Source organism: Physcomitrium patens, chromosome 20 (assembly GCF_059467195.1).
Source record: "Physcomitrium patens ecotype Gransden chromosome 20, ASM5946719v1, whole genome shotgun sequence".
NCBI classification, from domain to species: Eukaryota; Viridiplantae; Streptophyta; class Bryopsida; order Funariales; family Funariaceae; genus Physcomitrium; species Physcomitrium patens.
Window position 1 is genome coordinate 1,509,000 of NC_143429.1, and position 12,683 is coordinate 1,521,682.

A 12,683-nucleotide genomic window follows, 5' to 3' on the forward strand; every position below is an offset into this window, starting at 1 on the left:
GTGTACATTTGGACGTAAAACGTTACTTCACTAAGCATATGAAAAATTCATACCATTACACTCCAGCTGCTTCACACTTCTCCAACACAATACATATTTTTTTTTTCTAACAACAAACGCTACCAGTTCATATGGTCCAAGGATGTTGCTGGATTTATCTAATTGGTGTATGTGTTGCAATTGGTTCAGAGTGTGTGAAGATCGGCAAGGGCACAGGCAGTAAAACAAACAGAGCTCGATATACTTGAAAAAAATAGTATTGAATCGAGCAGGACAATACTGGCAGAAGCTCCAATAGATGCAGTCCTAAAATTTGATTTAACTCCATCACCAGTCATCACAGAATGAGGACCATAATCTAAAAAGCTGCGAGTGGGACCGGCTATAAGATTACAAATCTCTATTGCTATTTCCAAGCCCCAGATTTCTACTTCTACGGCAATAAGTGTTCAAAGTTCTGATTAATTCCGTGGATCCAATATTTGGAAGTTGTCCTCAGACCTCAGACAGCACATGACCACCAAAGTGCAAAACATAATTTGTCTTGAACTGCACCTGTCAAAAACAGTGGACAGAAATTTTCAGTTACTCAAAACTGCTTCGACATCTGTGCAAGAACTTCTTCAGGGCCAGAAAAGATAATAGAGCGCATAAACAATTGAATTGACCTTAAGCAACACATTTGACACAAGGAAGAAACTACCTCGAGAAAAAGAAAAAAAATAAAAAAGGAAGAAGAAAAACTATCGAAATTCATCGTGTGTTGAGTAATCGAACTCGTCTTCATCATATGCTGTGCTGTAAAAAATGTACGGATGGTTCAGCATCTCATCTAGTGTCAATCGCCCATCCCTGTTTTCATCGGCCTGAACAAAGCATTACAACGATCATAATAAGAAACCGAGCATCTTACTTATGATTACCGATCTACCAATCCTGGAATTTGCAGCCCAAAATATGCTCTGGAGAATAGTCTTCTTGAATCCCTTCTCAAAAATCGATATTAGGGTTTAATCTGTTGAAGTTAGAGAATGAACTGACAAAACAAAAAAATATTATAACTTCTATGCAAAGTATTCTTCCACGTTAGTCAGGCGCACAAGCAACTCCAATGAGCTTCCACATGAGCATATAGAAAGACAAAAGAGACGTAATATAATACAGAAGGCAAACCTCCTGCAATAGGTACTCGGATTGCTGCTTTGCATAATACAATTCCCCTGGTCTGAGTTTCTCCATGAGAGGGGCAATCTCGTCTTCAGTCAAATACCTTAAGCCAATCAAAACAGAAGAAACCAGTTAAGAAAACATAACAAAACAATGAAGTATCTCTTAAACCATATGCAATACCGGATCGCTGGCGAAACGTTTCTTTGTATACGAGCTCATATACAAAGAAATTCATGGCAAGGTGAAACTGCAAAGGCTACAAATATGATCAACAATCCGACAAAACTACCAATCTAGCAAGGGATGCTAGCATTGCAAGTAGAGAATAATTCCTAACATATTTTTATAAAAAAAAAAAAATGCTGCGAAAAAAAAAAAAAAAAAAGAAAAAAAAGATAAGGAATCCAATGTGAAACAGGTTATTAAGGTTAATGTACCAGAAACATAGCAAAACAGCCAACAAAGGGGTTAAGAAGAATCTAGAAGTGCGTTGGTAAGCGGACTCACCCATCCTTATTTCTGTCGATTTCAGAAAAAAAGTGTTTGGATTGAACCTGCTTCTTTTCTTCGAGCTGTTCGGCTGGGTGTAGATGTTCAGTATCATGTTCGTCCCGCAAGTGATCGAACATTCCATGGTGAAACTCATCCCAGTTTATCTTCCCATCTTTGTTTGTGTCATGAGTCCTGGAACAGGTTCGCAAAATGCAATCAAAATCAAGCAAGCACTAATAAGTTTATAGGACACTCTTCTAAAACTCGTAAACAGGCATTACCTTATCTGCTCCATCCGGCACCATTGAAGCACGCGAGGGTTATTACTGTCGTCAGGATGTAAAAAGCTGCAATCAATAAAGAATGATTCAGGTCAGAGGCTTGGGCTAAACAACAAGTCACACGAATACAATGGATACCACTGGCCTCGGAGGTTCTGACTACACTGCCGTGTAAGGCAACAAAAAGATCACAATACTTCGGACTTTCTTCTGCTGAAATAAATATGTTCCTAAGAGTAGCCACTTCCTCTATCCCTAGCATGTCGAACACTAATTCACGACACTGGCTGCGATAAGTAAGTGAAGTATTGAGTTAAAGATAAATCTGCTGAGATGGCAAACAAATCATATTATCGAAAAATTTACAAGTATTAATGAACATACTCATTAAACTCGGTAGAATTGAGCAGCCCGTCTTTGTCTCTGTCACATACTTCAAATTGCTCCTTATACCATCCAGATTCGCCGAACTCCGTGTTGTTTTGTCCTGCAGCCACTGGTCTTAGTTGCTGGAAATATCAAAAAGACCCCACTACTGTTATTCGAGCTACTTGCACGCTGGATTCATTCTTCAAGGAACCACATCAGATAATGTAGACCACGGTGCATACCTCGTTCTTCCTCCGTCAAATGTGGAAGGTACTCTTCAAAAGATATGAGACCATCATGATTCTTGTCGTTAGCCTCCATTTCACGATCGCTTCGATGTTGCATAGCTTTTCTACCTTGTACTAAATGCCACTCTTGCAGCTCAATCAGACTCACAAAGTCATCTCGTGGGTTTACGTCGAGCAGAGGGAACAATACAGCGAGACGATGGGTAATGTTAAATTGATCTTCATCATTCAAATACTCCTCTGGATCTTCAAAATCTGGATCCACTTCGTGAGGGTCGACTTCGTTATTCTTCAAAACCTGCAGTCTCCAATGTCACTATCAAATCTGGATGATCTCATAATAAAAGCTAATAGTGATGATAATAACAATCATACTGAAAAATAGTCTAAACTGCTCGAATCAGAGAACACATTTTACTCAAATTGGAAGATGTTCCTGATAACCCGCATGAAAACCTAGTAGATGACAGACCTTTAGAGGTTCTCCTCGACGAAGTCCCTCATGGTGGAACACACCCTCGTTGTTTTGCGCTTGCTCTCCCCATTTCTTGTACTGATCCTCGAAGTATTGTTTCTCCCATGCTCGATCCTCTTTGCGTCTTTCAAATTCTGCCACTATGGGATCAAACGCCACAGGATCGTGATGCTTCTTGTCATGGTGCACCGTGCGAACCTTTATTCGTTTACCAGGAAGTGTTCTTCTATGTGACCTCGAATGAAGATTTGCAGGGTCATGTGATACAAGGACAAGCGTCATAAATGCAACCACCAACAATAAGTAAATAAAGGCTGTAGAATTTGTCCACGTTGCCATCGTCCTTCTGCCCTCATACGACTAATTACCTTAGAAGAATCTTACTACCTAAATTTCGTTCCTTGTTGGCCCTGTTTACAAACGCCCAAACATGATGTTATGTCACTCAATTCATAGAAGAACTTGGCCTCATTTGCACAACCTTAGAAGCAAGACAGTGACATTCAACACTAATATAGCATGGCCGACCAAATTAAATGAAAGTCCCAAAGTTCATGCCGCACTTAGACCACGCGTTTGGCACTACAAAAAAGATACCTCCGTAAGACCTTACACACTGCAGGAGCATGCTGCTGAATGATGCCAACACTGAATGTAGAGGCTCTAAATAAAAGATTAAGGAACGAGATGAGTGGATCCAGACATAATCACGTGCACCAAGACTCACACTCCGCAGTCTGAGGATTCAACAACTCTGTAAACAAATCGATTCCCTTTCTAACATTTGGCTGTCGAGAAGATAACAGTATCTTCCCAGCTCAAAGACTTGCCTAGGCTCCACGAGAGTGTGTGAGCACTCTCCAACAGAACAGGTTTTAGGAAAACATTCCACATTCACAAGCAAAAATTGTGAATGAAAATAACTGTATGCCATCAAAATGAAAATTCTACGATAGGACAACTGCATCGCTGGAAACGCACCGTGCCAAAAGCACCGCAAATCATAAAAAGCAGTTGAGCGTAGAGCCTACGCAGCTCCAGGAGTAACAGCCCACACCACAAGGTAGGGAGCTCTTCCACTTCCATTTAGAACGCAAGTAATACGGAATCTGCATTATCACCGCTGAGAACCTAACCCTAAAGCAAACAGCTCATGCAAGAGTGTTGCATTGCTCACAAGATGCACTCTCGCAAAAATAAGCAGCAGATAATGGACGCACGGACACCCTCAAAACGACGAGTAACAAAGTAGACCATCACATGTACGCTCCCAAGGATGTAGAAGAAGATACCAGGTGGACCAAGCACACTGACAGTAGAAGATATCTTACAAAGAACGCCGGTATGTGGTGATGCCAATGATGCGAAAGGCGAGAGTACAAGTGATGGTGCTCAAGGCATGTAGGATAAACCCCTAATGAGAAAGGAGGAAGAGGAGCATGAGCAAGACCCAAAGGATTAGTGTCGGAAACAACGTTCAACGATGACAAGCAAAGGAATTGGGCGCCACGGAAATGAACTAGAAACCGCTAGACTCGGAGAGCGCGGCGACTGGGCCCCAATACGCATTCACGTTTGCGGTTTCGCAGATTTCGGAATGCACCCACGGGAATCCCGGGTCTAGTTGAAGTCAAGACCACGAAGCGACTTGTTCAAAGTGCTTACCTTCTTCATCGTCTTCCCTCATCTGTTCAATTCCACCACATCAGTCTGCCAAGAGTGTTTTTTTACTTTCGTGCTACCGCAAATGTGGACCCTGCATGGCAAACCTTTGAGCTTTCAGCGTGCTTTGCAGTGACTTCAAAGGGTTAATAAACCTACGGCTCTTCACAGAGCGTTCATAAAGCAGGTGGATTAATCCCGCATCGCTTACATTAAAGAGTCAATGCCAAAATTGAAAGTATGTTTCATTACACCAATTACAAATTTCAGCACACCCTGAAAAAGGAAAGAGTAATACAATTCCACGAGTGAAAACGGTTTACCATTTTTGTGTTATTTGTCAAGCTGACTCCTGACCTTAAGGAAATTGTGTCAAAGCTGATATTTCTTGACATTGAGCACGGATTCTACTCTGGAAGGTTTTGAGAAATTTCTTTCCCTGGACCTCCAGTATTAAACCAGTCATTACCACCTTCCTCTTCCCACTTCGTACCCTGCTGTGGGGAGATCGTTCATTCCGGCGTCCAAGCCCCCAGCCCAATTGAAATAGAAAACCCTGGTTTATCATCGGTGGCGAATCACGAAATAAATTCGGTGTTCGTGAAAGGCCCTTATAAAAAAATCCTCTTCAGAATTTGAATATTCACTTACTCAACTTGATGATGAAATTTGGGAGAATTTGACACGTAGAATTCCACCTCATTGCAAAGGTACGACTTCGGGGTTTTGTTAACAGAGTTGAAGCTCTCATGGTTATGGAATTAGGAATGGAGCCCCACAGGTTACAGATGCATATGTGAGGATAACTCTCGGTTTCAGGCCGCGTTCCTTCGGCCCCAGAAAGGATTAATGTTTTCTCACAACTTGAGGGAAGAGGGACAAGGTCTAATTCTGTTGAGGCTCCGATTAGGGCAGTTCAGGCATGTGCCTCCCTCGACCTTTTCTCCGTTTCTGTTGGCTGCCTTAAACCTTTCTTCTCGTCTCCTCAACACTGCCTCACCTGAAGAAGTATCCATCTCTTTTCTTTTCTGAGGCTTCCCCTAGTGTGTGAGTGGTTTGTTCTCGATCGTTGGGCTCGTGTATAGTTTGTTAATTCTTCCGTAAACGCGGAGTTTTAATTGTTAGGTTGCAGTCGTGTCCTCTGTTTCTTAAGTAGCATCTCTGAATTTCCAAATACTTCAAGTCTTCCTAATCGAAGCAAGTTGTCCGAATCTGCCGTAGAGCCTGACAAAGTGGATCAAGCTTTGTATCTGGTGTTTGGGCCTGAACGTTGCTGTGATTGTTGATATCTATTGTTTCTCAACATCCCGCTTGGTGATTTGTGTTCCAGCTATCATTATGGACACCAACTTTAGCGCTGGTGGCAATTCAATCTTGAAGAATCCTAGAGAGCAGGGATCATTAACGGAGGGCCTCCTTGATGGCTACAGCCCCGTACCGAAACCACCAAGGAGCAAGATATTCGGCAGGTGAGTAGACTGCACATTCACTTTCTATACTCTGCATTCTATACCCTATTCTGCAGTCAATGCAAAGATTAGTACAAAGAAATTTCAAAAAATAAAGGAAAGAAAATTGTATATGTGTATGTAAATATATACGCATATACATACAGACAGAGACACACACTCACACAAATAAACAATCCAAAATAATACGCGGAAAAGCATCGTAAGGAAGCGTTGTCTTAGAAGAACTTGTCAAATTTCTTCTGACCTTCCTTTTCGTTTATTTGATACAGCAATAATGTAATTAGTGTCTTTTCGAATCGTCAGTGTTGCTTGTTCGTCATGAGTTACAAGTGAAGAAGTTTGTCTGCATTGTATGTGTTTCTAAGGTTGTGTCGAGTCCGGAGTGCACCTCCTCAGGATGCCTACAAACTCAGCGATACGCAGAAGTCACGAATAACGCACCTGACTCGAGCAGCAAGGTCCCTGCCCCCGCCACCCCAATTTCAGCAGGAGCAGGAGGGGATGTCCGTCATCTTCAAAGCGATTATTGGGCTAGTCATTTACTTGCTTGTGGGCTTGTTATGCTTTTCTTTATTTGATATTCAACTAGAAGGCTCATCGACATCATCCCATGTGGATGCTTTGTACTTCGCCATTGTCACCATGACGACTGTTGGATATGGGGACTTGGTTCCCAAAACCATTGGCGCCAAGCTCTTTACGTGCGCCTTTGTTTTCGCAGGATTTGGTCTAGTCGGTGCGCTTGTGAGTGGTGCCGCGAACTACCTTGTTGAGAAGCAAGAGAGAGTTTTAGTTCAGAAGATCTATTTTAAGTATATGAAAAAGGAACAAAGAGAGCTGATTGTGGTCGACGATGGAGTGGTGGCTGCTCATTGGAAGATGCTCATTGCTGGCGTTGCAGTATTTGTACACCTTATAGCAGGGATGTTTGCATTGATGTACTGGGAGGGAATGAACTTCATTGACGCATTCTATCTTGTGTGTGTCACCGTGACCACACTTGGCTATGGTGATCAGAGTTTCCGTTCTCAAGCTGGTCGTATTTTTGCAGTGTTTTGGATATTATCAAGCACTGTGTGCTTGGCGCAGTTTTTTTTGTATTTAGCTGAAAGTCGTACTGAGGAACGGCAGCATGAGATTGCATGCTGGGCTCTGCATCGCCCAACTACTCCAGCCGACTTGGAAGCTGCCGACCTTGATGGAGATGGTGATGTAAGGTCCGTGTTGACTCTCAGCTCTCAAACCTTCACCTCCCAGAACTCGAGTTTAATGACCTGAGTCGTTTTGTTTATATTACATTGGGCCTATCTTGGCCTGCTTCGATGTTGGTTATTGATGGTTAGAATGGATGGTGATGTAGCGCGGCGGAATTCGTGCTCTACAAGCTCAAGGAGGAGGGCAAGATTGTAGAAGATGATGTTCAAGGCATCTTGAAAGAATTCTCTGCAATCGATTATGATGAGTCCGGCACTCTCAATCTGTCGGACATCCATCTTTCGAATCTGGAGAAAGAAATTTAGGTTGTAAGTGTGACAACAGTGCCTGTCCTTAACACTGTCTCAACTTCTGTGATTCTAATTCCAGTCAACTTCCTTATAGTAACATATTTAATTGTAAATTGTCCATGGAGGATTCCAGAGAAGGCGTACAAACAATTCGCTGGTTCTCACAAATATATAAACTTTAATATTTGTTTTTAATTTTGATTTTTTTCTTCTTTTTGTGGTTGAGAGTGGTAGTCTCGACTGGGAGCATTTATGTAATTGTGGACTTTAGAGGAGAAGAATGGGGTGAAGGAAATGTTGGGAAGAAAGCCAAGTGAACTCATGGTTAATGTTTGAATTGAAGAGTCATTGATGTCCAGCAGCTTTTGTATTGAACTGAAGATGATTCCTTTCATCGACAACACAAACTCGTCATTCTCTGTGAAATTTCCACCAGCGCATTTCTTGCTTTTATGCTTCTTAATCTATTACTGTATTTGGAAATTGAGAAGCTGTACAAATCTGGCGTAGTTCACAATAAATATGTAACATCAAAATCTGCAATTTCTGGGAGGTGGCTGTTTTTTAGGATCGCAAATTAATTCTTTGTGATTCTTGTAGAGTTGCGGTTCATAAAATTCGGCATTTTCCTATTAAGGTTTTGTGGGATAATTTCAGCTGACTAATTGTTCATTTGATCTCCGCATCAATTCAGGGCCCAAAAAATAGCTTATGGACAGTTATGCAATGGGTTGTCAGAAGTTTCTCTATGAAGTTGAACCTTTTAAAATGGAATGTTGCACTATTCAAAGAAATCGGCGGAGATGGCAGTGTGGCTGCAATTAATGCAGTCAGTACCCTCTCAGCTTCACATGGATGAAAATAAAAGTCCTCGAACTTCATTGTAGCAATAATACATGTCTGCTAATTGCATATTCTTACATGAAGAGAACCACTTCGTATCAAACATCTGTTGTCACTGGGACACTTTAGTGCACACCCAACACATGGCAGTTGGACGCTCAGCGTAGTGCCTCATGAAGCTGGGTGCATCGGAAGGAACATCTGTAAGACTTGTATGCGGTTCGTGAAACTGTGTTATTTGGAACCCCGCCTCGGAGAGTGCAGTGACCCAAAATGAGAGAGTATAGAACCGGTTCACAATTTCAATTTGACGTCCAGATTTCATGCGAATCCTCAACTGCCAACGGATAAAGCACATGAAGTTAGCATCTGACTGCGGAGTAGAGATCCGCTGTTGATATAACAACTTTCTACATGTTCATTCTTTGAGTTATTTTATGTATTGATTGTCTCGATGAGTGCAAAGATCTGGAACATTTCAGAATCTAGACATGTTAGTGAAAAATGGGAATTAGGTCACGGTGAAGTGGGAGATTGAATGCTAACCGTTCGTGGTTTGCCCTCGTCTTCGAAATATTTGTATCCCGTACCATCTGCTTTCGGTACATATTCAACATCTCCCCTCTCGTGAGCTGTTCCAGTAAGGTATTCCACGAAATGCAACTCATAGACGATGAGCGACGCACCAGGCCTGAGCAGCTTAGAGATCTCGCCAAGCGCCTGCTTGACCTGTAGGCACAAGCTATAATCAAATTCAACTGAAATATGCGGGTAGTCTCCCGAAAGAATGAAAGCTCTGTCAAGACTAAGATGCTGCTACAGATTATGTGGTCGTGGAAGGAACAGATACATCTTCTTTGGATACGAGATTGCAGAAGAGGTATATGCAAATCGCCAAGTCAAACGTCGTCTCCTCGATTCTCGGAATACTGGTCAAATGCGCTGCAGAGCAGACGTGGAATTCGGCTTCACCTATTCCTGCTGGTCCTCCTGATCTGCTAGATGTGGGAAAACATCAATACTAGACATCATCAGATAAACTTACTCACATCTGCTAGAGTTTCACAACTTCGTTCCTCGCCACGTAGTTCAGAGATAAAAAATAAAAAATAAAATAAAAAAAAAACAAGCGTGCAGTAGTATAAAATGAACTGCTCCGTAGCCTGCTGTTTATTAAGTCCTGGAGTGCATGGCGTTAGAGGAAGTGTGGTGGTACACTCACTGCGCAAGGAGGAACTGTTCCGTTTCTTTCTTTGCACCTGCGACCATTTCTGCCGCAACGTCAATTGCTAGCACGTAACTTGCACCTGCGCAATCAATATCACCACCATCCACTAATGAGTATGGTTTGTAAGTAATTATTTTTAATGAGTTCAAAGAATTGCATTCAAAACAGGGATGTTTGACAACCCGGAAAGCTTTACTTGCTCCAGTAACTGGTAACCTCACCGGCTCGCAGTAACCTTGTCGTGTATTTGCCCATTCCGCATCCCACATCTAGGGCTTTCCAGGGCTTCCCTTGTTTGAGCTTCTCCTCTGCAAAACTCTTAAAAAAGCCCTCAAGAAAAGGAATTTCTAAAACATCCTTCGCCCAAACGCCTTCGTGATAATCGTCCTTGTATTTAACCCATTGCTGATCTTCATCCCCCATCGTTAGCAAGCTCCTGAGCTGAAAGAAGCAGGCTGTTACCCGCATCAATAGAGAGCTCGTGTGGCCACTCGTGCACAAGGGAATCTAACTCCTGGCACAGGATATTCCAACTAGGATGTATTTAGGCATACTACCACTAGTCTTTTACTCGTTTGCCCAAATTATTCGACAATTACGGCAATGAGGAAATTGCCCGATGATCTCTCAAACTATTTACTACATGCGCATGACATGCATATATAGTAACAAAGGACTCCTGATCATATTGCGGAGATGAGTGTGCAACGCCAAGAGACAAATTGACATATGGTCTTCCTGAATAGTGCACACAGCACACACTTGGAGTAAAATTCTGATTAGGGTTTTTCTAAAAGAGAACAATAATGATCCTGAGAGTCAATGTGGATACCTTGCAGGTCGATTACTAAGTAAATTGGTGCACCCAGGAATCCATTCTCGAGATCTAGAGTCATATAGCTAACCAGATCTCATCGCATTATTACATACTACACACTGACGTCTGAGTCTGGTCGGTTTTGCATCTTCATCTTCGCTGCCTGATGCTAGGCAGAAAAGGAAAAAAAAAAAAAAAAAAAAAAAAAAAAAATCGAGCACTTTCAAAAAGGTCAGTATACAGTTGTCAGTGATCAATGAGTTCATGCTGCTGAGAGGGGCATGGGACGATATTTCCATGTCAAGAGCATAAGTTTTCATGTAGACTACGTTATTTTCTGTTTTTTTATGAGGTCACGAGGGGTAAACTTCACGCTTACTGAGGAATGTCGAGGGTCACATAATTAGCAGCAGGGTGTAACTTGGCGGATGGAAGTCATGTGCCTACCTGGATCGTAAATATAACAGTTTCCAATGCCACACTGATGATAAAGCTTCACGACTTTCGTACACACCGAACAGCGTCTCGTCTTCCGATTTTGTTTTCTAGGTTTGGAAACAGCTCCCCGTAACTTTGCTGAGGCTTGGTGGTGAATCGCACGAATCAAAATTCACAAAAAGAAGACCACCGGATGAGAGCGAGTTGGTTACTCATCATAAACCTGAGGATTCATTTAGTGCAATCCGATGTGGCGAAGTATTAATCCTGACAAATTCAAAGCTCTATTTCATGATTACTCACAAGTCGTCCCGAAGGACCAAAGTTCCACGTCTTCCACGACTACATTATACTCGCAAAACGCGCATGTCAAAGGACAGCAATCACAGAGACTAACATGTTTTGACAATACCTAAGAATCCTCTAAAGAAAGCAACTTCTTCAGAGCTTCAACGAAGATTTTATTCAAGGATCACACATTCAACTTGTACAAAACTGGAATGCAACAATATAAGTAGCACAATATTCTTTCACAAAGTGACTGAGTGAGTTTAAGCTGCTGATTCGCCAGACAGAACAACAAAACTGGAAACTTTCACTCACAGCAGGTACCACTGAAATTCTGACAAGGATGATCTGGAGCAGCGGTACAGTGTGCGACGAGCAAACACCCAACGCAAAAGTAGGTGCTACAAAGAGACGCAAATTCCTCAGATGCTAACGAAGCAGAGGAATGGGCAATGGAATTTATATTCACGAGTTACCCATCACCGCGGCAATGGCTGCGTCGCCACAAGCGGGATCTCCTCCTCCTCATCCGCTGTTCCCACACTGCCCAAGCAGAGGCTCCACGTCACCCCCTCTTCCCGCCACAACGTACGAAAGTTCCCCTATTACCGTGCCCGTGGCGCCTCGGCATTTGCATTCTCCACGTCTCCTCGTCGTCAATGCTTCTGACTCAGTTTTTCATGGCATTTGTATCCTTGCTATTCTGCTTGTTTTCTCTCTTTCTCTCTTTCTCACTCTTTTTTTTTTTTTTTTTTTTTTTTTTTTTCTAATTTTTAAAAATTCCCATATATTATTTTCTCACTGATGCATAGCTGTTGGTTTTCATGTTTTTTTTTTTTTTTCATTTAAATTTCTAATTGATATTGCACCCAAATCATAAAGAACTTTTGTAAGTAGTGGATTACAAATTGCAAGATGTTGTTAGTCTAATCTTTTGAAACAATTTTAGACCATGAATTCTTTATATTTTAGTCTTCATTTTTTACTCCAAAATATTTATTTATTTATTTGGTATTTGATGTACATTGCATTTTATCACTTTAGTCACAATCTTGATATATTTTGGAACTTTGCAAGTAATCAAATATACCAAATAAATTTAAAATAAAAATAAAATATATAATAATATTTTTAAAAATTAAATATATTAGATTAATTATGAAATTCACAAAAGATAGTTACTTGCTATTATTAAAGTAAGTAAATAAAAATGAAAGTAGAATAAGTTACATTATAAAGGATATTATTTTATGTAAGTTGTTATTGGTCAAAGAGTTGGCTCTTGGTATATAAAAAGGCTAAGAGACAAGATAGATGAATGGACAAAGGATCTTAAGGTATAAAAAATATACTAAAAGTATATTTTTATAGTAGATAAGATAGGTATGATTGGAC

The 12,683-nt window shown here is 41.3% G+C and overlaps 3 protein-coding genes across 23 annotated transcripts; 1 reads left to right on the plus strand and 2 right to left on the minus strand.

Moving 5' to 3' along the window:
- Positions 1-241: 241 nt before the first annotated feature.
- On the minus strand, positions 242-5,141 carry LOC112273117 (uncharacterized). Of its 11 annotated transcripts, XM_090245185.1 has the most exons (11): positions 5,021-5,141; positions 4,701-4,791; positions 4,367-4,449; positions 4,017-4,144; positions 3,033-3,445; positions 2,555-2,858; positions 2,328-2,430; positions 1,944-2,009; positions 1,678-1,854; positions 1,174-1,270; positions 242-866 (listed from the first exon to the last, which is right to left on the minus strand). In XM_090245185.1, exons 5-11 carry the CDS (start codon positions 3,372-3,374, stop codon positions 744-746), a joined length of 1,212 nt encoding a protein of 403 aa, XP_090101311.1. In that variant the 5' UTR covers positions 3,375-3,445; positions 4,017-4,144; positions 4,367-4,449; positions 4,701-4,791; positions 5,021-5,141; the 3' UTR covers positions 242-743. The 11 variants fall into 11 exon arrangements, with proteins under 11 accessions (XP_090101311.1, XP_073385464.1, XP_090101309.1 ...); XM_073529363.2 differs by lacking the exons at positions 4,017-4,144; positions 4,367-4,449 and having other exon boundaries at positions 242-555; positions 704-866; XM_090245183.1 differs by lacking the exon at positions 4,017-4,144.
- On the plus strand, positions 4,769-7,869 carry LOC112273118 (two-pore potassium channel 1). Of its 11 annotated transcripts, none has more exons than XM_090245188.1 (4): positions 4,769-4,884; positions 6,028-6,166; positions 6,535-7,386; positions 7,530-7,869. In XM_090245188.1, the coding sequence occupies exons 2-4, from the start codon at positions 6,036-6,038 to the stop codon at positions 7,687-7,689; spliced, it is 1,143 nt and encodes a 380-aa protein (XP_090101314.1). In that variant the 5' UTR covers positions 4,769-4,884; positions 6,028-6,035; the 3' UTR covers positions 7,690-7,869. The 11 variants fall into 11 exon arrangements, with proteins under 11 accessions (XP_090101314.1, XP_090101316.1, XP_090101315.1 ...); XM_090245190.1 differs by having other exon boundaries at positions 4,773-4,884; positions 6,891-7,386; XM_090245189.1 differs by lacking the exon at positions 4,769-4,884 and adding an exon at positions 4,916-4,935 and having other exon boundaries at positions 6,891-7,386.
- Positions 7,870-8,428: 559 nt separating this feature from the next.
- Positions 8,429-11,710, minus strand: LOC112273119 (uncharacterized). Its single transcript, XM_090245191.1, has 7 exons — positions 11,604-11,710; positions 11,010-11,138; positions 9,967-10,200; positions 9,740-9,824; positions 9,368-9,512; positions 9,064-9,246; positions 8,429-8,854 (listed from the first exon to the last, which is right to left on the minus strand). Exons 3-7 carry the CDS (start codon positions 10,166-10,168, stop codon positions 8,630-8,632), a joined length of 840 nt encoding a protein of 279 aa, XP_090101317.1. The 5' UTR covers positions 10,169-10,200; positions 11,010-11,138; positions 11,604-11,710; the 3' UTR covers positions 8,429-8,629.
- Between the last annotated feature and the right edge of the window lie 973 nt (positions 11,711-12,683).

Bases quoted from the DNA above. Each gene is read 5' to 3' on its own strand.
- LOC112273119 (XM_090245191.1), bottom strand. From the start codon at position 10,168: ATGGGGGATGAAGATCAGCAATGGGTTAAATACAAGGACGATTATCAC. The intron at 9,825-9,966 runs GTGAGGTTACCA...TTGATTGCGCAG, and splicing joins GACAAGGTTACTGCGAGCCG to GTGCAAGTTACGTGCTAGCA. The intron at 9,247-9,367 runs GTATCTGTTCCT...TTGTGCCTACAG, and splicing joins ATCTCGTATCCAAAGAAGAT to GTCAAGCAGGCGCTTGGCGA.
- LOC112273117 (XM_073529363.2), bottom strand. From the start codon at position 3,374: ATGGCAACGTGGACAAATTCTACAGCCTTTATTTACTTATTGTTGGTG. The intron at 2,010-2,327 runs GTATGTTCATTA...TATTGATTGCAG, and splicing joins AATTCTACCGAGTTTAATGA to CTTTTTACATCCTGACGACA. The intron at 1,271-1,677 runs GTGAGTCCGCTT...GATTGGCTTAAG, and splicing joins ATCGACAGAAATAAGGATGG to GTATTTGACTGAAGACGAGA.
- LOC112273118 (XM_090245188.1), top strand. From the start codon at position 6,036: ATGGACACCAACTTTAGCGCTGGTGGCAATTCAATCTTGAAGAATCCT. The intron at 6,167-6,534 runs GTGAGTAGACTG...TGTGTTTCTAAG, and splicing joins AGGAGCAAGATATTCGGCAG to GTTGTGTCGAGTCCGGAGTG. The intron at 7,387-7,529 runs GTCCGTGTTGAC...ATGGTGATGTAG, and splicing joins GATGGAGATGGTGATGTAAG to CGCGGCGGAATTCGTGCTCT.